General features: G+C 41.8%; 1 protein-coding gene across 1 annotated transcript in view; it reads left to right on the forward strand.

The window, feature by feature from the left end:
- The window catches only part of LOC122787178 (guanine nucleotide-binding protein subunit alpha-11), a 490,815-nt gene that overhangs the window by 212,975 nt on the left and 255,931 nt on the right, over positions 1-21,909 (forward strand). The window contains exon 4 of the mRNA XM_044053758.1: positions 434-562. Within this exon, the coding sequence (XP_043909693.1) occupies positions 434-562 (129 nt within the window). The remainder of the gene's footprint in view (positions 1-433; positions 563-21,909) is intronic.

Consider the following 21,909-nt stretch of genomic DNA (forward strand, 5'->3'; position numbering starts at 1 on the left):
TATAGAACTCGTAAGTAACTAGCTGTAACTAAAGGGGTATATTTTTAACATGGGTCTGGGATAAAACAAGAGCTGTTTTTTATAATTAAATGATTACTAACATTCCAAGTGCCTTCACACTTCTACAGACTAGGATTTATGTGCTGGTGGGATAGTACTTCATTTTTCTTAACAGTAAAATCAGACATGGAGTGGCAAGATAGAAGACTAGGAGGAGTCTCAATTGTAGACCATAAAGATTGCAAGCTTAGTAGATGAGTACATTGTTAGGTGTATTGCTGTGAGGGGAATTATATTCTAAGCATAACAGACAGAAAAGACAGTGGTTTTGTTTATAAGAGTCTCTTATGACTGTAGTTGCCTGTACCATTTTGGGTAAGTGTTGACTTCCTTGACTTGGTTGGGTGTATTAACTTGTTTTTCTGTTTTACAGCTATCTTAGTGATGTGGATCGTATAGCTTCTTCTGGATACGTTCCTACACAGCAGGATGTGTTGCGGGTTAGAGTCCCCACAACTGGTATCATTGAATATCCCTTTGATCTGGAAAATATTATCTTCAGGTATACATGATTAATTTAAAGTTTTCATTCTAAACTTATTGCAGCTGAAAAAAGTCTGAACTGCTAAGAAAGCTGTCCTTTGCTGTTTTTCTGCTGGGTGTCATAATTGCAATGAAAATTTTCTTGATCAGGGAGTTTGCTTGTATTTATAGATCATTGAGTCTTTAATGCCACATGCATCTAATACAGTGTTTCTTGACTTGTCCTCATCAGTTTGCATTTACATGCCCTAATTTGTGTCTTTTTGTTGATGACTAAATTGATAAATTTGTGGAATAACTAGTAATGCTGAGGGTGCTGGACTAGCTCTACTCCTCATTAGTTATTTTTGTACAGTGGTGTTTGTATAAATTGTTACCTTCCCCTGTGTGCGACCTTGTATCTTACGATGTTCTTCGTGTTTCACTGTTGCAGTCATTGCATTTGGGTTTTCTGCCTGCAGGTAGCCCTCAGCCGGCCTGAATATCAAAGTCTTGGGTCATGCTTTGGCTGCTGTCTCTTCTTCCTTGATGTCAGGTCGTCAGGGGTATAAAATATGCAGCCGACGCTATTACATCGGTCTTTCTGGCTGTGTGCGGTGCCCAAAGCAGAAGCAGTTTGCAAGTGCCGGTTGGCCGACTCCTGAAATTTTCGTTTTCGAGTTTCAGAACCGAAGTCTTCAAAAAAGCTAAGTACCCCATTGGGGATCCTTTTTCTCGCTCTTAACCGATGCCAGTAAAAATTAACTGTTGTATTACCTGTGGAAAGCAAATACCTCAAAGATTTTCATTCGTACTGCATTCCTTGCTTAGGCCCAGACCACGACATCCCTCGCTGTCGGTTTTGTGCCTTATTCAACCCATGGACTACTAGTCTGTTTCTTTTTCCAGCAAATTATTTTGGTACTTTGTTTAACTATCCAGAAATGGCTTCGCTAAGCCACCTGACTACCGACATTCCAAAAAAAACGTAAATATAAAGACAGAGCCAGACCGCATAGGTCCAAAGCTGCAGACTACGCTTCTCCTAAGCCAGTCGCCAGTTCACCAGTACTCAGTGAGGCTCTTTTGCAGCCCCTGATACCCGCTATTTCAGATTCACAGGCCTCTACTGAGACCCATTCGGAGTCCAGTATGCCACAAGATGCTTCTTTGACTATGGAACCTGCGGATGTCTCTACCTTGGATGGGTCTGGCGCCGCTGTGCAGGCACTGGCTTCTGAGGGTGTATTCAGGTCTACTGACTTGCATTTCAAACAGACGCCATCTTCTTCAAGGCCTAAAACTCGACCCACGCCTAGAAAACAGACGTCCAAACAGCATGGTCAGGCGCATATGCCTAAAAAACAAATACGAATGGCTGAAGACCTTATTACTTTAATTAGGGGAAGCCAGCCTTCTTCCTCTGAGACCCAGAACTGATTTTCCTTCTGATTCTTCTGATCAGGATTCTGAAATTTCTGTTTCTTCTCAGTACCAGGATTTGCCCTTATCTACCTATGAGGATTCTGATGTAGAGGATTCCATTCCTTCTGCTTCCCCTCCATAAGATTTTTCTTTTGGTGAAACCTTGCACACTCTTAGGGAGCATTTCCATTGGGAAAGCCAGGATTGCTTTGACTCCAAAAAGAGGCTTAGGGGAATTCTTACTCTTCCCTCAACACAGGCCTTTAGCTATCCATCCTGTCCTGGACATTGTAGATAATGCCTTCTTGGAATCTAGCCTGGCCCCAGACACTTTAACTCCAGCTCCCAGGAAGCCTGACCGGTATTAGAGTACCTGATTCTCACATGTTCCTCTTCAGGAATCCTACTGTGGACCCAGAGACCATTTCCCAAGGACCTAAGGGCATTAAGTCTACTGCTGCCAAAAACCCTACCCCCTCTGACAGAGATTCCAGGGCCTTGGACTGATGGGATGAGAAGGTATACACTTCTGCTACTTTCGCCATTAGGGCCTTGAAAACTGCCAGTTTCAAATGTTAACGTATCAACAGCATATTATGGGGCTACTTAAACAGAAAATGATGTTGATTCCTGACTGTGCTGAAAATAAAGAATTACAGGATTTAATGCCTTCTGCTGAACAGGTTGGAAAACATACTTTGCAATGTGGTTTTGACTCTTTAGAAGCATCTTGCAGCGCTGCTGTCACTGGGTCTGTACTTAGAAGACATGCTTGGCTTAAGGAGCAAAATCTGACAGATCATGTTAAAGCTAAATTACTGGATGCTCCCTTAACCCAAGACCGCCTGTTTGGCAACTAAGCAGAAGTTGTCCTTAAAAAGATGGAGGAAAAAGCTAAATCTGTGCAAGCTATTAAATATTTCCTGCAAGTACAGCCTCCTAGATTTAGTAAGCATTGGTCTTCAAAGAACTTGTCCTTTCCTGTCTCTTCCAGGCCTTCTCAGTCAAAACCCAGGAACAGCAGACCACCTAAGCTACAGTCTCAAGGTACTCACAGGCCTAAGCAGTGGGGGGCCTCCACTTCCAAAGCTGGAAGTAGTAAGACACCCCCCTATGGAAAAAGGTCACAATGACACTTCCAATCCCTGCTCAACTGCCTGCTCCCTTAGGGGGAAAGATCGCCCTGCATGCAAAAAACTGGGAATCCATTACCCAGGGCAAATGGGTTTTAAATATAGTTTTCTATGGATACAGATTCCACTTCCACACAATACCAACCCCAAACGGTTGGCCAGACCTACCCCCAAATCATTGGCCAGAGACTCAACAGCAGGTTCTCTCCCTTCTAAGTATCAGGGCTATTCAACCTGTCCCAGCAGAAGAAAGGGGACAAGGTTTTTACTGAAGACTTTTCTTGGTACCCCGAAAAGACATCTTCTGGCGTCCTATCCTGGGCTTTTCCATTCTGAACACCTTTTTGGTAATCCCAAAATTCAAAATGCTAATACTTCAACAGCTGCTTCCAATGCTAGGCAAAGATGCCTGGTTGGCAACCTTAGACTTAAAGGAAGCTTACCTGCACATCCCAATAAGGGAATCTTGCAGGAAATGCCTACACTTCAGAGCAGGCTCCATGCACTGTCAGATGTCTACACTTCCCTTTGGCTTATCTACTGCGCCCAAGGTAATTCACAAAGTGTCTAGCTCCAGTCATTGCATTTTGCAGGCAAAGAAATATTCAGATATACCCATACCTGGATGATTGTCTAATTCAGGCAGAAAGCCAGGACATGCTATTAAACATCTGGCATTTGTAAAGAAACTTCTAATCTCACTGGGGTACACCATAAATGAAAAGAGATCTCATTTAGTATCCTGCCAACAAATTGTATTCCTGGGAGCAACTGCAAACAAATTGTATTCCTGGGAGCAAGGTTGAACGCAACTTCCCAGATGGCTTACCTCACGCTAGAGAAATAAGTTTGACAGACTACTTCAAACTACTGGCCACAAAGACCCAGCTATCTGCAAGGACAATCCTGCAAGCCCTGGGGTGCATGGCCTCTTGCATTCTACTAATTCCATATGCAAGACTGCATATGAGGAAACTAATGTGGTATCTAAAAAGTCTATGGTGTCAACATTCACAGGACCTGGAATCACTGATTCCTATCATTCCTTATATAAAGACAGAGTTCCTTTGGTGGGCAGAGGCCTACTACCACAACAAGGGGTTCCCATTCATTCTACCTCTTGCCGCCCAAACCCGAACAGACACATCAGACTGTGCATGGGGGCTCTCTTGGCAGGGCAGTGCATTCAGGGCAAATGAAACCAGAGTCAGATGCACCTGCATATCAGTCAAAAAGAAATGTTAGCTGTACAAAATTCCCCGACGGCCTTCAAGGACCACATTCTTCCAGGACAATTATTGGTAAAGACATACAACACCACTGGTATGTGGTACATAAACAAGCAGGGGGGAACCCATTCGTGCCCTCTCTGCAGACTAGCCATGGCTCTGTGGAACACAACCTTGAGCTACCAAGTGCACCCTCAAGCTCAGTTCCTGCCAGGCAAGCTAAATTCACTGGCAGACAACCTAAGCAAAAATCTCATGGACCCACACGAGTGGAAACTGGAACCAAAGATATTCAACCTTTTGAGAAACAAATGAGGGAATCCAGAGATAGAGCTGTTTGCCTCCCCTCAGAACTACCAATTGGACAAATTCTGCACAAGGACTTCTCACAGTCAAGCTTGGAAAGTGGATACCCTGTCCTTCACCTGGGAAAGCTTCTCAGTTTATGCCTTTCCCCCTCTGCCTCTCAAGTTCTGCTAAAGATCAAAAAAGACAAACCCAGGACAATACTGATTGCACCAGACTGGCCATGCCAGCACTGGTACCCCCTCTTGCGCAGTATGTCACTGCTGGAATCATGGCACCTGCCTCAGACCCCTTCCTTGCTGTCCCAGCAGGAGGGCCAGATTCTGCACCCTCAGCTTCAAACCCAGAATCTTGCAGCCTGGCTAATTCCTTGAGCTCTCTAATAACATCCCTCAGTATGCAGATGCTAGATGTCATTATGGAGGCAAGGAGGCCTAGTACTAGAAAATCCTATGTTGAAAAGTGGAAAAGATACTGTTCCTGGAGCCAGACTCTGGATGGGCACAACGGTGTCCAGCTTACCGCATATTCTTCAGTACTTAACAGAGATGCTCCACAAGGGCCTTTCCTTCTCATCAATTAAAATTCATGCCTCTGCCTTTTCAGCACATTGTAGTACTGAACCCACCCCTCTTCTGTCACCCACTGCTAAAGCAATTCCTCAGAGGGTCCAAAATTTTAAGACCACTCAGGAGAGCCCCTACTCTAGCCTGAGACCTTAACTTTGTATTGGAAAAGCTCACTGTACCTCCTTTTGAGCCAGCTGCAACTGCAGAATTGAAATTCCTCTCTTGGAAAACAGCCTTCCTTCTAGCCTTCACTTCAGCAAGAAGAGGGTCTGAATTACAGGCCCTCATGGCAGTGGAGCCCTTCATCATCTTCCATGCAAACAGGGTGCCCCCCAGGACCAATCTTTCCTTTATGCCCAAGGTGTTGTCTAGTGTGGCCCTTAATCAGTCCATTCATTTGCCTACTTTTTTTCCAAATCCACAAAACAAACGAGAACAAATACTGCACTCTTTGTACGTGCACAGACAGCTTAGATTTTATTTGTACAGGACTAAGCCTTTCAGAAAATCTGAACAGCTGCTAGATGGCTTTGCTGCAGGGGCAGAGGGAAAGGCCATTTCAAAGCAAACCACTTCTAAGCGGATAGGCCATTGCATTCATGTCTGCTAAAAGCACCATGGAAAAACCTACCCTACAGGGGATAAGATCACATTCCACCAGGGCTGCGTCTACCTCTCTAGCCTTTCTCAGAGGTGTCCCTATCGGGGACATCCTAGAAGCTGCTACCTGGAGATCTGTTCATACCTTCTCCAAGCATTACCATATGCCTATGTTTTCTAAATCCAGAGCTTGTTTTGCCACTGCAGTTTTGCAGGGCTTAATAGCTGGTCCTAATGCTCTGTAACTGCCTCCTCCCTTCCTTAGCTTTGGGAATCGACCCAAATGTAATGACTGCAACAGTGAAACACGAAGAACATAGTACAGTTGTGTACACTTACCATAAATGTAGATGTTAGAGTGTATTCACTGTTGCAGTCCTGGTTACCCTCCCTCCAGCCCCCCCGACTTTTCTTGGCTATACTTTTCTGTTTGTTTAGTGTATTTCAGCTTTCTGGTGTATTTGTTTTTTGTTGTAAGTGTAATCTAACATGTAATTGTTTTCCATTATGGGGGCACCTGACATCTGGGGCAAGAAAGGCTGATGTAATGGCGTCGGCTGTTTTATACCCCTGACGACCTGACGTCATGGAAGAAGAGACTGCATCCGACCCCGGACCCCTGACTTAAATATTCAGGCCAGCTGAGGGCTACTTGCAGTCAGATAACCCAAATGTAATGACTGCAACAGTGAATATACTCTAACATCTACATTTATGGTAAGTGTACACAATTGTTACTTTCTCTGGACATCTTGTCACAGGCCATTCACACCGGCATGGACAATGACCGAGTCATACTTGTACTTGCTGTGGAGTGACCTGAGTGCTTGTGTTATGTGGCGGATTCTAGCGCCCAACAGGCAGCTTACTGTGACCCTCTCCTTGTTCAGTCTGGTGAGTGGGACGTCAGTGTGTCTGACTATGGAGTCACCTATGACAAGTGTGTCTGGCATTGTATTTGGCCTTAAGGGCTGTGACTGCTTTGCACACTGACTTTGTGATCTATGTGTTGCTTGTGTTATGTCATGAGGTGGCAGTTGTTTGGGTGTCTGCTTTGGAGGCCTCTGCTGTTTTGGTAGATTTTTGATCAGTGCCTCCGAGTATGTCTGTGTGTGTTTGTGTTTGATTTGTAGTTGTGATAGTTCTATGTGAGACTGGGTTTATGGTGTGTGTGGTTACCTTCTCCTCCTGTCTGGTTTTGCCAGTCCTGAGTTGAGAGAGCTCAGCCTCCAGTTTGGCTATATAGTTGCATCTCTCGCATGTATTTGTGTTTTGTGGGAGGAGGAGAGGGTTGTCTGTGTACATGAGGCAATTGTAACATTGCCTCAATATTCCCAGATTCACTAGCTGAGCAGGAAAGGACGCTAGCAACTGACCCTTTGACATGCTAGAAGAAATGAAAAAGTTTGCTGTGTAACTGAGTCAGAAAGGACCTATAGGGAAGTGGGTACTCAAGGGGGTTTTAAGCTAGTGAAGTACTTTGTATAATATAGAAGTGCTTTACCTGACTAAAAAATGCTTTAGGAACAAGTGCTGAGCTTTACAGATAGAGAATAGACTGTTTAGATTACAAGTAGAGCAGTTCTAAGGGAAAAATGAAGAGCAGACTTTACGGAGCCAGAAATAGTTTAACCGGCGCTGCCCGATGGTTCTCTAGTGGCAACTCCGCGCTAAATGCAGAAAAGGCAGTAAGTCAGTAGTACAGGCTAGCACACTTTAGTGGGCAGCCAAACAATTAAATTAAACAGCAAACAAACACTTTTCGACTTGAATTACACTAATTTCGACTAAAATGTACTTTTAAGTGCAGATAATAAAAAATGCAGTAAATAACTATGAAAACAGTTAAAGCTTGCTCTAGGTAAGCAGTAGAAGGTAAAACAAATATATAAAAACAGCAGGATACTTAATCAGGAAAGCAGTCGCTTTTTTTCAGTTCTCTGTAGCCAGGAAGATTCAACAGGACCACTGGAGCTGTGTCTGAGCAGTATGGCTTCAAAAAAATGCCAGAGGCAGATTTTAACCAGGGAACTTCAAAAGAGCTAGAAATGGTCCAAAATGACCAATTACTACAGCTTCTTGTGCTGAGGTCACTTCCCTCAAGGACAGGTAGGTTATTCAAGGCTCCCCACTCCCACTGGTGAGCTAAGAAACTTCCTTCTATCCAAGTAAGGCAATGGACAACACAGGAACTACAACACAGCCCAGGATACAGCAAGGCCTGTAAACTGGTCTAACTAGTTTAGGAGAGGCAGGAAAACAAGGAATATTTTTTGTTTTTTTGTTTTTAAATAGAAACACACAGAAATGCAGAAAAGGCAATAAGTCAGTAGTACAGGCTAGCACACTTTAGTGGGCAGCCAAACAATTAAATTAAACAGCAAACAAACACTTTTCGACTTGAATTAGACTAATTTCGACTAAAATGTACTTTTAAGTGCGGATAATAAAAAATGCAGTAAATAACTATGAAAACAGTTAAAGCTTGCTCTAGGTAAGCAGTAGAAGGTAAAACAATTAGAAGTCTGCAGAATGATGGCCAAATAGAGAGAGAGTGTTTTCAAAATATAAATCAGTTTTAAAGACTGGCATGTTAAGTGTGTATATCATTTAGGGCTTGACCACAATGTCCCCTCATGAAGAACTGCAGTGAATTTAGGCCCAAAATGATCAAAGTCAGGAGTGGCTTCTGGCTTGAGCACCTAAATTCCGAAAAGGCAGCAGCATTCATTTGTTGTTTTTTGATATTATTTGAGAGGGTTATTTCAGTTATTTTCCTTTGGATGTCATGCTGTGGCTTGAGACCTCAGTTGAGCATGCCTGTTAGTGGTCTGGCGTCTAAGGCTTGACCTTCCCTGGCAGAGACCCTATGGAAGTTGTCATTTTGGCTGACTCTGGCATATCCATTAGGAGTGAGCATTGTGGACTTGAGTAACAACTTACTGTTCACCTACCATAGAGAAGGGAGACTTGTCTAGCAGGGAGAAAAAGGGTAATCTTTGCTAATTGTGGATAGTGATGATCAATCACTTTAAATCTTAATCTTCTGTCAAACGTCTTGGGTCAAAATGTAGGAGTCTTCAGACCAGTATTTTGCTGTTTTCACAGATGGTAGTACCAGACTGATTGTTTAGTAGGTATTCTCCTCCTGTCCTCAAAGATCCTGTAAAGAAATTAGATGCTGTCATTTGTGCTAGCATGTCTAGTTGAAGCTTTTGTACATGCTTTCACATTAACCTGTGCATTATATGAACCAAGAAACCTCCAATAAGTAGGACCAAAAATCCAAAAAAGAGAGACTCCAAATGGAAAGGCAAAGCTGTTTTAATAACAGTTGTGTAAACAATCAAAGGTTAAGCGCTTTCACCCGGAACATTCTCAGGCTTCAGAACAATTGTACATTACAAAGTGCACTTATTTAAAAGTAGCCAGCAATCAAAACTTGCCAATCACTAAGTAACACATGTTCTAAAACCCCTCCCAACCCAAACATGCAGTTTTAACCATTTAATGCTCAGGGCAAACAGAATAAAATTAACACTGTGTGTTAAATACAATGATTAAAATGTATCCTTGAACAATGCTGTTAAAAACCGTTCACAATTTAGCAGCCCTTAGTCTAATGACACTATTTATTAATACTAATATAATCATTCAACCCTGGGGGTTTGCCTGCATCCATTTTAATCTGCCAGAATAACTCCCTATATTCTAATCTGGTTTCCTAAGCACCACCCCTGGGGTCATGTAAAACTTGTTCTATAACAAAGAACCTGAATTTGGCATTCCTGCAGTTTTTAACATGCTTAAACAGTGCACTAGTCTCCTTTTCTCTTACAATATTGTATGAGTTTTTATATGCACGCTTCCTTAAGCACCTCTCCATCTTCCCCGTATAGAAACTGGGACATACTTCACACTACTGTACTATTACAGTTATAGTGTCCCAAGGACTTAAAAATCCCATGCTGCCAAATAAATATTCTCCTGGTTGGCCAGTGCATTGATTACAAAACCCACATCTAAATGTACCAGGTTTCCTGTTCAGACTCAAATCACCACAATCTCCCCTCTCAAACATCTCCTTCAGATTCATGTCCCTTCTCCTGATAAATCTAGGTTCCTTAGGTATACATGTGTTTGTATCTTCATTGATTGTAAGCACTCCCCAGTATTTCTTAACATCCTCTATATCTGAGGACATAGCTGAATACGTATGGATAAAATCTGAGCCAAAATCTCCATCAGTCTGTCCACTGGTTGTAGATGGCAAACAATCCAAACCTAAAAGGGGCTTATATTTCTGCTCCCTTTCTCTAACCACTTCTGTCAAATTGTCTATAAGCCAACACAGGTACTTCCTTTGTTAAAAAAAAAAAAAAAACAACTTTAATAAGTTGTCTCTTTCTGAAAGTTTACCACATCACTACACATCCTGGAGGATCTGATTTAACTGCCCCTTGACTATCCCTTTCTTCTGTGAAAAGGGATGTCCACTGTCAAAATGTAAATAAGAATTTGAAAACTTATATTTTTGAAAAGTCTTAGACCGGAAGCAGTTATTGGCATCATCTTTATAGATGGTAACATCCATATAGTTAATGGTCTGTGTACATGAGTTGTATGTAAACTTTAAAAATTTGGTGGTACTATTAATTTAACTCAGAAATTGAATAAGCGTATCCCCAGGTCCCAGCCAAAAAAGACAAATGTCATCCAGGAACCTGGTATAAAATGTAGTCTATCTAAACCACTCCATTTCAAAGACAAAATTCATTTCCCAATAGTATAAAACACAATTTGCATACAAGGGTGCCAAACAGCCCCCATTGCTTCTCCCCTCTCCTGTTTGTAGTATTCCTCATTGAAAAACACAAAATTATTTATCAAGATAGTTTCCATAAATTGTAAAATAAGGTTCACCTGCTGGGGTTCCAGGTAGTATATTTCTAATAACAGATGAAACCATTCCAAACCAACAGTGTGTGGTATGCTGGGAAACAGTTCCACCACATCAGTAGTAACTTATTCCTGGTCCTTATTGAACCTTTCAGGGGTAATATTTTTCAAAAAATCCCAAGAGTCTCTAGAGATGCGTTTCAAGGAGTTAACACATTTCTTGACATAGTGATCAACATATAAAGCTAGGGGCTCCGTAGTAGAACCTGCCCCAGCAACAATAGGACGGAAAGTAAAGGTTCTTGTGTGTGTTTGGTATCCCAAACAAGGTGGGAATACATGGTCTACTAACATGCAAAAAGTCATAAACTTTTGTCAAGTGCCCTGCAACAAGTGGTCTTTTAAATGATACTCAGTTTTAGAGTAAGCTGTAATCTAATTTTTTGATGCAACAGCATATTTAGTATCATCATTGAGAATCTCAAGCATATGTGCCTCATAGTCAATAGAATCCATTAACACTACCCCACCCCCTTTATCGGGTTTCATCACCCTGCACTTACTGTGCAAGTCTGTACAATGTCTTTTTCAATTTCACTAAAATTTAAATTTAGTATTCTGCTTCAAATTTAATTTCCTAACATCTCTTTCTACAAGTTCTTCAAAAATTTGTAAGGTGGGGTTAAGTGGGTGGTTAAAATACACTCTTTCTACTTAAAACAGCGTTCAGGTGCTTTATCCCTTTAAAGAATAAATTCAAGTTTAATTTCCTTGTAAACAACTTGATATCAATCAAAGTTCTAACCAAACTCCCTGGCCTTGCTGGTACGTATTGAAAACCCTTAGTAAATGGTTCAAAATGCTTATTTCCAATTACTAAGTCTGTATAGTTGAAAATACTGAAACCACCTAGTCTATTCTGTATACCAGAATGAGCAACTACAGTGTCATCTGCATGTTCTACAACCTCTCCCTCGTGTAGTTGTTCCAGTGTTGGCTTCTCCCCCGTCCCATCCTCTTCCTCTGCGTCTCCCCCTCTTGAAAAAATTGTAACTGTTGTTGACTTGGCCCTGTCTCTGGACTATCCATTCGCTCCTTCTCAAGGGGGGGTCTCTAAAGGGGGGGGCAGGGGGAACCCTCCCTGTCATTAACACATTAGAATCACTTCCACCCCCAAAACCATGTCTGTAACACCCTAGTTCACCCTTTTCTTTGGTGGAGGGTAAGCTTTCCACTCTCTATATTCAACCAAATCCCTTTGCAGTTTTTAAACTTTTTCCTAATAACATTATTGCAATGTCCAGTTTCTTTAAACACATTCACGCATTTAACTTTTTCAACATTAAATAACAAGTCTGCAGTAATATGATTATGTAAATTGTTCACATCATTTAACCTTTCCTTGATTACATCGTAGTTCCTCACTATAATTTTAAGCATTTCTACTCAAAAGTTGTTAATTAACAGTTCTTTGTGAAACGTACTATTAGGGTCAACAGTGTTAGGATATTTCATAAAGCGGAGTCCCTTAGGGACTACTCTGTTCACCAAAATGCACTAGTTTAAATAATCTATCTCCATTTGTACATTTTTCACTGTTAATTCATCTTTAAAGGTCGTCAACATGTCCAGAAAAGTGTCCTTGTTCTTGAGAGCAACTTCAGAGAAAGTAAATCTCTTACCAGTCCAAATCTCAAAAGAAATACCTTCAGAAATGTTGTAAATATCCCCATTGTGATTAGATGCAGTGGAACTAGAAAAATTAGCTTTCTCAATCTGCTAACGCATCTCCGCCATGACAGGTGTATTATATGCCAGCATGACTAGCTATGAAATTGTAAATAAGTTCTTACATGTTGATTTATAATCTGTTTGTACAGAATGTTTTAAAGGCTTGAACAGTGTTTCTTTACATTTCTAACTGCACATATTTGTGAACGAGATTCTAAATGTAGACAGTCTCAGAATTAGCTGATCTGCAGATGTCATCAGAATGTTGACAGTTTGTGTGTTTTACTGTCAGAAGCTGGAAGACGGGAAAGAACTTTAATAAGCAGCTGTTGGTTGATTTTCAAAATATGAAATGAAAATTAGAGTTGTGACAGTTAAGCTAGGCTATAAAACGGCCTGCTGAAGACAGTTGAAGTCAGTAGTTTTCAGTTAACAGCCAGTTAAGTTGTTTACAGCTGTACTGTGTAGTGGATATTCAAAAGGACTCACCAAGAACTGTAAGCCTGCCTTTGCTCGGTTGTAATAATTTAGTTTGGGTCAGGGACAGTGTTCTTTGGTCATAGGAAAATTATAACTAGTCAGTTTTTTCTAAATGTTGGATTTATGTCCTACATTATTGATTTTTTTCCTGGTGGTTGAGTTCTGTTTATTAGAAATTAATGTTTAATGTTTTTTTTTATAATTTTGCCCATTATTAAATATTTATATTAACTTAAATTGTAGCTGGTCAATCTGTTTTCTTATGTGATTTGAGAGTGCTTACACCTACTTTAACTTCCCAGGCCACACTATCATTTTTGTTAATATCTAATCTTAAGTAATTGGACACCCCCCTTAAAAGGGCATGTAGGCTCTTAGTGGCAGTGTATTACCGTATTGTTTTGGTGAAGGGACACAGCTGGAAGCCTGTGTCAAGCATTCCCAGAACTGTTTGCATGTGTGAGATTTAATTTGTGTGAGTGTGGGTCTTAAACTGGGACAGATTTCTCTGAAGTGTATAATGAGTTATATTTGGGGTGGACAGAGGTATACAGTCCAGTCTCATGTTCTCAAGCGTGTTCCTGTTGTGCTCTTGTGAAATATTACTCCTGTTAAAATCTCCTATTGGAGTCATTAGTCAGGATTGAAGCTTCTTAGTTACTGACTTGGGATAATAAGAGATGTAACATTTTTTGTTGGCAGCCCCAGTAGGATATTGTCGGGACGTCTCAGTTTCCATGGAACCAGAAGTGGTTATCCATCTTCAAAGGTGGATGACACCCCCCCCCCCCCAAGTATAGCACATACTCTCATCCTGTTCTCATTAAAGATACCATGGAACCAGAAATGACTCTGGGGGGGGGGGTGACGTATGTCATAGATTTGATTGATGTCCTACCCAGTGGGTTGCAGTACTGAAAGTAAGGACACCTTTGGGGAGCTACATTGGCACTGTGGCAAGCTGATGAGGTGTATTGTGCTCAAGAGAACTTTGAAGTTAGTAAACTGCCCCCCTCCCCCATCCCCACTACTCTGCAAGGAAGCATTCGTAGATGTATTTAAGGCTAATTCCCAAGATGCATATCTACAACATCTGTCTTGTAAAAGTCCAGGAAGATTTTACATGGTGGGTATTAATCATTTCTTTGAGACTCCTGTGGCAAACATGGATATGTCTTTGTGGGGGCAACAAAACAGGCAAAAATTCAACCTGGGTGAAACTCTTCCCAATGATAAAGCGATTATACTGCTGAGCATTGGTGGTATGAAAACTTAAACCTAAACTGCATTACTCTTCAGAATCTTAAACTGTTAACGTTAATATTCTGAAATTCCAGGAGCTATTCTATTTCTGTCATGTTTCACAAATATAACTAATGCTTTGTAATCCCACCTTTTGTCGATTTCCGAGTTGCTGGTTTTATTCCTGATTATCTTCGTCTCTCAAATCCAGTCTTTGCTTTGTTTCCAATGTAGTCTCTTTTCTTGTCAACTTGTGCTCTTTGTTCTGTCTCTCAAGCATTTTCTGTTGAAAAATTGAAAAGGTTTCACTGACGTTCAGTCTCTCTCTCTGTGGTCTTTATTATCAGAAGAACAAGAAGCCAAAACTCCTATTTCACAGCTCACTTACTGTCTTCTACTTGTAGTACTTCTGCCATAGTTTTGTCAGAATCATCTCCTTCTGCTGGTAGGATTGCATCTTTGCTATTAAAGGTCTAGGTTACTTTCTCATGGCTATGTTTGGAGCATAAACATAATGTGCCCTTTCATTTAACTATTGTGGAATACCAGCCCAGTTGCTTAGTTGTGCTTTCATAAAATTAATAGTCTGTTCATTCCAGCTTCTCTGGTACAGCAGAAAATCTCAAACCTGTCTAATTCTGTTGTTGTTTGAAACCTCTCCTCTTGAGCAGTCTCCTATTCAGGCAGCCTTTTCTTTTCTTCCTCTGATTTTTGCAGTTGTATCACCTCATCTGAATATCTGTTTAAAGCTTCTAACATTTTTTCCAGCCTTGTGTTTATGTTGATGTACTCCATTACATTTTACTTATTATTTTCCTGTAGATTATTGAAAGTCATGTCTTGCACAAAAGCTGGAGCTTGTACTGTTTTTTGCTGAACAGCTGAAAAATTCTTCCCAATCACTGTTTTTTCTGACCTTTTGTAATTGATTTTCTTTCATATTCTCTGAATTTCTTTTTCTTGGCATCCTGTCAGTGCACTTACTAGCCAGTTACTGAAATTTACCCAAAAATTCAAGTTTACTGGCTCTGTTGTCTGACTTGTGTTCACATAGGGAGAGCTGAAATTAAGCTGTGCAGACATCTTGGAAGTCTCCCCAGGAGCCTATTCTTAAGCAAATGCTGGAGCTTGATTTGTGCAAAGAGACTCAAGTGTGTCACTAGGGCAACTCTTTCAGAATGCTGTTCAGTTGGGCAGACGTAGTATTAAGTATTCCTGTAGTGCTGCAGACTGGGCCTCTGGGGCAGCTGCCTTGGCACGGTATTGAGAAGTCATGATTGGCTATGTACAGCACGTTTTAGCTAAAGATATTTAAGCTCCATTGGACAGAGAATTGCTTTTTGGACGACCAGCCTGTGAGTTTTATTTAGGAGCTAAGAGAAGGCTAAAGTTATGGATGTAGATTGCCATATGTTCCATTCTTGTATTCCCAACTATAGCATGAGCTGCCACAAAAAACAGGAGTCCTTCTGTAGAAAGCCATGTAAAAGGTGAGTAACCAAAAAGGGCAAACCTTTGTGCAAGAAAAAAAAAATGGCAAAGTGATAAAGGGAGGCATGGGGGACAGCAAACCTTCGCCCCATCTAAAGACCAGCTGTGACTATCCAAGCCTATCCCACTCTTCCTTTTTTCTCACACCAGCCCCTCCTTGTTGTAATGCTCCTCTACTTCACCAGGATATTGCAGAATCTTCAGGCTAGCAATATGTCAGTAAGAAGTCTTACTTAGGCAAGTCACTCACACACAAGTTGCTTGCACAGTTGTAGTACCTCACTCCCCATTTCTCCACAGAATTTTCCTTTTCTTTCAATTTCCCTAAATTACCACTTTTCTTCATCACTCCCTAACACCCTTTCATACTTTCCTACCATTTTCTCTAGCCTAGTTCCTTTTACATTTTGTAACATAAAGTTGCAGGATTTTAATATTGGGTAAACTGGATACCACTGTCAAAGATATTTTATTGGTAGTATGATTCATTACAATGTTGTGTATTAGACTATTAATCTATACTGTTTGTATTCTTAATGCAGTGGTTCATTAGAATCCTATGTATTAGACTATTATATGGTGTCTATTTTTATTGTAGTGCTTTCCTTAGAACTTTTGTGTTACAACTTTGTGTGTGTTTTTATGCTTATTGTTGGGAGCTTTTCTCCCTGGACCTCTGCTGAAAAAAGGGCTGCTCTTAACCATTTGGACTGTCCCGGTCAACATAAGTGAATACTCCCTCCAAATGTGTGCAAGGCATTTAGTCATCCTTGTACCCGATTTTAGTCCAGGCAAATACCATTCCTGATGCTCGATCCTGTCTGATCTCTCAGTCCCAGACATTTTTCCCCTCTAACTACATTGTTTCCCTTTTCCAGTGATGGCAGAGAATCCCTTATTTCATTTTGTTAACTGGGTAAGTGGACTGATAATCGGGCCATTTTTGGACATGACTTGGGCCGGGGGGGGGGGGGTGGCAGTATGTGCAACAATGAACTGGAGAACAGTAGAACGCATTCTGAAACAGTACAACAGTTACAGTATTTATAACAGTTTGAATAAAAATTGTCAGTGACAGTGAATCTTTGGTACTTGTGAAACAAATAGGCAGTTAAGATTTGCTGTCCTCCTTGCATCCCTTTTTATCTTCATGCCATTTTTTTTTCTTGTAGAAGGGCAATCCTTCCTTTTCCCTTAACATTATAACATTGTTCAGATCCTCTCTGCTTCTCAAAAAAAAAAAAAAAAGTTTAAAGTAAATGGAAATTATTTTTTCTCTTGGTGACCCAGCAAGGGATTGAGCACTTTTTCACTGCCCTCTTCCTTCTGTTTTGCAGTTCCTAGCCACTCTGATACTGGCTCCAGTTGCTCCACCATTTAGCAGCCATTTCCAACTTTCACCATTCCTTGTACTTCAACCTGTTAAAAGTATGCAAAGCTTTCCTTGAAATCACTTCGCTGTAGAGACCTCGATCCACCTTATGTAACCTTTTTGTGGACCTTGACTTGAGCCTCATTCAAGCCAGCTTCTTGTGATTTAGCCGATAACTCCATCCAAATGTCAAGTTATTTCTACAAAAAGTGATGGTCATTCACTGTAATCCAACAAAAGCATTTAATTACACTTGTTCTATGTCTGTGCTTAATTCTGTTAGTTTTTTTCCCCATTTGTTTATCTGTTACATCATGAAGGCTACTAAAGTGGCAGGTCACATTCCAAATAGAATCTCTGCATTTAAATGCCATTGTTTCAGTCGCACATTGATAGCATCACACCCTCTGTATAGTGTAGCTTGAAGTCCGAACAAAAGCCAGAGCTTTTAAGCTTATTTTTCAGATGCAAATGGATAAGCAAACTAACTTTTTTTTCCAGCAAATTAATTTTTTCCATTTAGAAAGATCTTATTTTTTATCCATATTTAATTTTGCATTTTTAGACAGTATTTTTGTTTTATCAAAGTGCATGTTTCTTTTGGTGGTTGCATTTCATACAGTTTTTGTTGAGAAGTCAGTGAGTTGGGGATGGAAGATAATACTCTAATTCTAGCTACAGTATTAAAAACTCTGCATGCAACACTGTCTCTGTCTTGGCAGAAGGAACATCTGTTAATCACAAGTCAGATTTGTCACACTTTAACACTAAACTACAGTTGTCACTTTGAAAAGAGCAGTTAACTGTTAAATTTTCAAGCCGGTTATTCAAGCATTCTTTAAAATGCTTTATTAGAGATGGCCACTAATGAAAATCAAAGAAAGAATAAGTAAAAATACAGATTGATGCTTTCAGTCAAAAGTAGGCAGTACAATACCAATGGCCACTAATGAAAATCAAAGTAAGAATAATTAAAAATACAGATTGATGCTTTCAGTCAAAAGTAGGCAGTACAATATTGATGTAATCTGGTGAGAGAAAACCACTCCTCTCTTCACATGGGCTTCCTCTAAAATGACAGTAGGAAGGTGAACAGAGGAGGCATTGACTGCAAAGCAAATTCATGCTACCCATGGCAACCCCTCATTCAGGCCATTTTGGTGTACAACAAATTGTAAAATTAATTTTTGTCTGTGATAGACATAAGTAATGCAGAAAAGTTCAAGGTATGCTGAAAAACATATGTTGTCCTTCCATGTCACTGTTGTAGTATTCCTTGCATTGATTATCCCCTGCCGAGGGTAGCCCGATGTCTGACCAGTATACCATAGCCTTAGGTTCTTATAAGGACATTGTGCACAACACGTGTGCTCCCTGCTTGCAGTGTGGGGTATAAAAGTGATGTACCTTCCTGAGAGCAACTTTGTCGCCAGTCCAAACACCATCTTCAATCATCTGTCTGAATGCTCCTTCATTTAGTGGTTGCCAGGCCATTTCAGATAAGTGCCCTATTGAAGTTTTTTTTTTTTCATTTTCCCTTTTACTTTTGGCTGTACGTTATCCAGAAAGGGAAAATGCCAGAGTGGGAGACAGATTCCTCATAAGGGGAGTCGCAACCAGTGTTTGTTTTGCTTGGGTGCTTCTCACGTGCCGTATTTGTCAATCGTTTGACTCTAAACCTCTTCGTAGTCATCTCTCCTTGTCCATCTACCTGGAAAACCAACGTCTTACATTGTTGGTGCAGAGTACAATAGCAGAATCATCCCAGCCAAGAGCGTCAGCCGTTTGCTAAGAAGGAGGCCAAAGAAGTAAGAACGGATTCTTCTGCTGTACTTTCTCCCTTGGATGTCTCTCTCTCCAGGCTGGTGAAAAGCCCAGAGGATCACCCAGCTTGTCTGTCAGATTCCTCTGCCTTGACTGCTTCGGAGGTCTGCATGGATCGAGTTTCTCGCACATCCAAGGGGGGCTCTGCAAACGTTCATTTCTGATCAGGGGAAGCCACGTCTGATCGTATCTGAAGGACTGAGGGGTGTTCAAATTCTTGTTGGGGAAGAGATTCCCACTACGTTGATTGTTGGCAGGGATCTGCACCTTCTAAGATGTTTAGTGCTTATGTCTCTCTAAAGTAGTAGTAGAAGACGAAGCACATTCCCCTGCTCCTAAGGATCCTCAGCGTGAAGGACAGGATTTTACACAGAGGTTATTTAATGCTTTCATGGTTTTAAAGCCCCTCAGGGGACTCTCTGTTCCTGGCCCCCTTGGTCCTCTACTCCTCTTTAGAGGCCACAGAACAGGATTCTTCCGATGAGGAATTAGATTTTGATGAGTCTTTGGCTTGTTCCTCCGATTCCCTCTCCCTTGGATTATGGTTCTGAGGAATAAGACTTTTAGTCCAGGCTCTCCTTATGAGGAGATTTCCTTTGGGGGTTAATATTTCTCATATGAAGGATTTTTTTTTCTGATGTTCAGAAGATGTAATCTGATGTTAATCTTCTTTCCATTCATCAGTGATGGGTTCGGTTCTGAGCCCTTGGAACAGAGTCTGCCTTTTTACCAAGCTTGCACCAGCCAAAAACCTCTCTAGCTAAGTCTCTACCCAGAATGCCCTTCTCCCTGTTACCTTTGATCTTGTTTGCCATGTAGCCGTAAAGCCATGTTTCAGCCGAGCTCTCAGCTAAGTGGAACTTTTATTTGATATTTGTGTGGAAAATTTTTGATACCTTCTTATTTTATTGAGCGAGTAGTATTTCTAGCATGTTTTCTTCTGTCTAACCTTGTTTTTTTCCTCTCCACTCTACTCGTTATTACCGTTGGTAAACTTTCAAGTACCATTATTGGTACGGCCTCTCCTCCCTTAACCTCGTGGTATTCCTTCAATACCATAGCTCGTATTATCTTTCCTGTCTAATCTGTTAGCTTTGGATTTAGTAAGATGTTTTTCTTTTCTCTACATATCACTGTATTGCTAGATTTGTGACTTACTGAATGGTGTTTGACTTTGTTCTAGTTGGACTATACGGTTGTCCTGTGTTGTGTTTTTGTCAATATGTTGGACTAGTACATACCTATGAACCTATAAGAAGGGTACTTCAGGTTTTAAGCATTGTGCTTCATGTAATGGCAAGTTACCTAATAGTCATTCTCATGATGACTGTGTATACTTTTTGGGAGTGCCCCACCTTTCGGTGCAGCCTCTGTGTGACATTTGTCAGTTTCAGTCAACGCACTCTTAATGAGCGCAAAAATAAACTGATTCTGAAAGGGTTACTCATGTCTCCCTTCTCAGAGGCTATTTCTGTGATGGAGGTCTCAACCCCTCCTACTAAAGACAGAGATCACACTCTCTTCCCTCCTCACCATCAGGTGATGGGCAAGCTTGGGAAATCAAACGTCCCAAAGTTGTCTTTGGAGCATAAATCTCCCTCTATGGCTCAGTCTTCCTCTGCTTCGAGCATCTTGAAACATTCAATACTGGTGTCAGTTTCGGCAGAGACTATACACCTATTTCGACTTTGGCACCTGTGGCACTTCGGCTCAGGGCATACCTTCGACTACTACTTTAGTTTACCACTTACTGTTTCGGCTCAAAGTGCCACTTGGGCACCGGGCGTTGTACCAACTTCACTGGATTTGACCCTTTTACTTCCGGTCTCGAAACTAAAGACTTCGGTGCTGGCAAGACCTTGCATCACGGACGTGATACTCCCCTTCATAGATCCGTTTCTGGGCCAAGCATATAGCCCCTTCATTGAACGTCCTGACTCCCCATCCGGAGTATCTACTAGATCCACCAGGAGCCTGTCGGAACATAACGTGGTGCGTTGTGTGGACCAGCTGTTAGCCAGGGGGGAATAACCGCACTTTCTAAGACCCATCCACCTGCAGGACTTGGGTTGACTTATCCACGGTCTCCATCTTACACTCCAACCATCTCAATTCCGAAGCCTTCTGCTCAGACATCCTCCTTGGAACCCATCACCTCGGCGCCTACAATGCATCTCACTCTGGCTCTGAGTTTGCCCCTTTGGTCTTTGTTTCCTGCTGAACCGGTCCTTCCTCAATCTGTGGATTGGGGGACGGATACCTCAGCCTGGGGCACGGTGCAGTCTTTCTCTTCTGTTCCATCTTAGGCAACGATAGCTGCGCTGCACAGATCCTGCTTGAGGCTCCACCCGTAGGAGCAGGTTTGTCAGAGCGGGATGTGACCCAGGTCCCGAGGTTGTCTTGGTTCCAGGCTGCCATCCCTCATCGGGTGGGCCTGCCTTCCGCATGATGGAGAGAGCTCTTGCTTCTGGCAGCACTCCTTTGATGTCAAAATCCCAGTTTTCACCCCTTGAGCTGCAGCTGTCGCAGACCAATCCCTCTGGGGCACTGGGCAGTGAAGTCACAGGACACCCCTGTTCAGGGTAACCGCTCTTCTGAGTCGTCCTCAGAGACCCCACACTGAGGAGCTCCATCAAAAGAGGACGTGCAAGAGGAAACACATGGTCTCGCCCGAGGAGTCCTTGACTAAGACACTGATTATGATGATGGCGAAGGGTCCCCACGGTCAACTCTTGATGTCTCTTTCGGAGACCTTCTCGAAGTGTTAAAGCAAAGGGGTGATAGGAAGTCCTCCAACCCTTCGTCAGAGGAATCTGTGTTCTTGCAGACTTTCTGCTCCCGGCCTTCTACCTCTTGGGTGACCCCGTCTGCTGATGTGCTCGTCGTGCAGCATGCTTGGAAGAACCTTGATTCCATTGAGGCAATTCTTCTGAGACCAGACAAAATTCTTTCCCCTCCCGAGGAGAACCCAAATTGATCCAAAGGTCATGAAAAAGGACTTGGCTGACGAAAGTCCCGCTGTCCACCCACACAACAGGGAGTTCCAGGCATTGACAGACATGTTTTTGCATCCGGGACCTTTGCTA

This window comes from Protopterus annectens, chromosome 13.part0 (genome assembly GCF_019279795.1).
Source record: "Protopterus annectens isolate FY-2018-M chromosome 13.part0, PAN1.0, whole genome shotgun sequence".
In the NCBI taxonomy this organism is placed as follows: Eukaryota; Metazoa; Chordata; order Ceratodontiformes; family Protopteridae; genus Protopterus; species Protopterus annectens.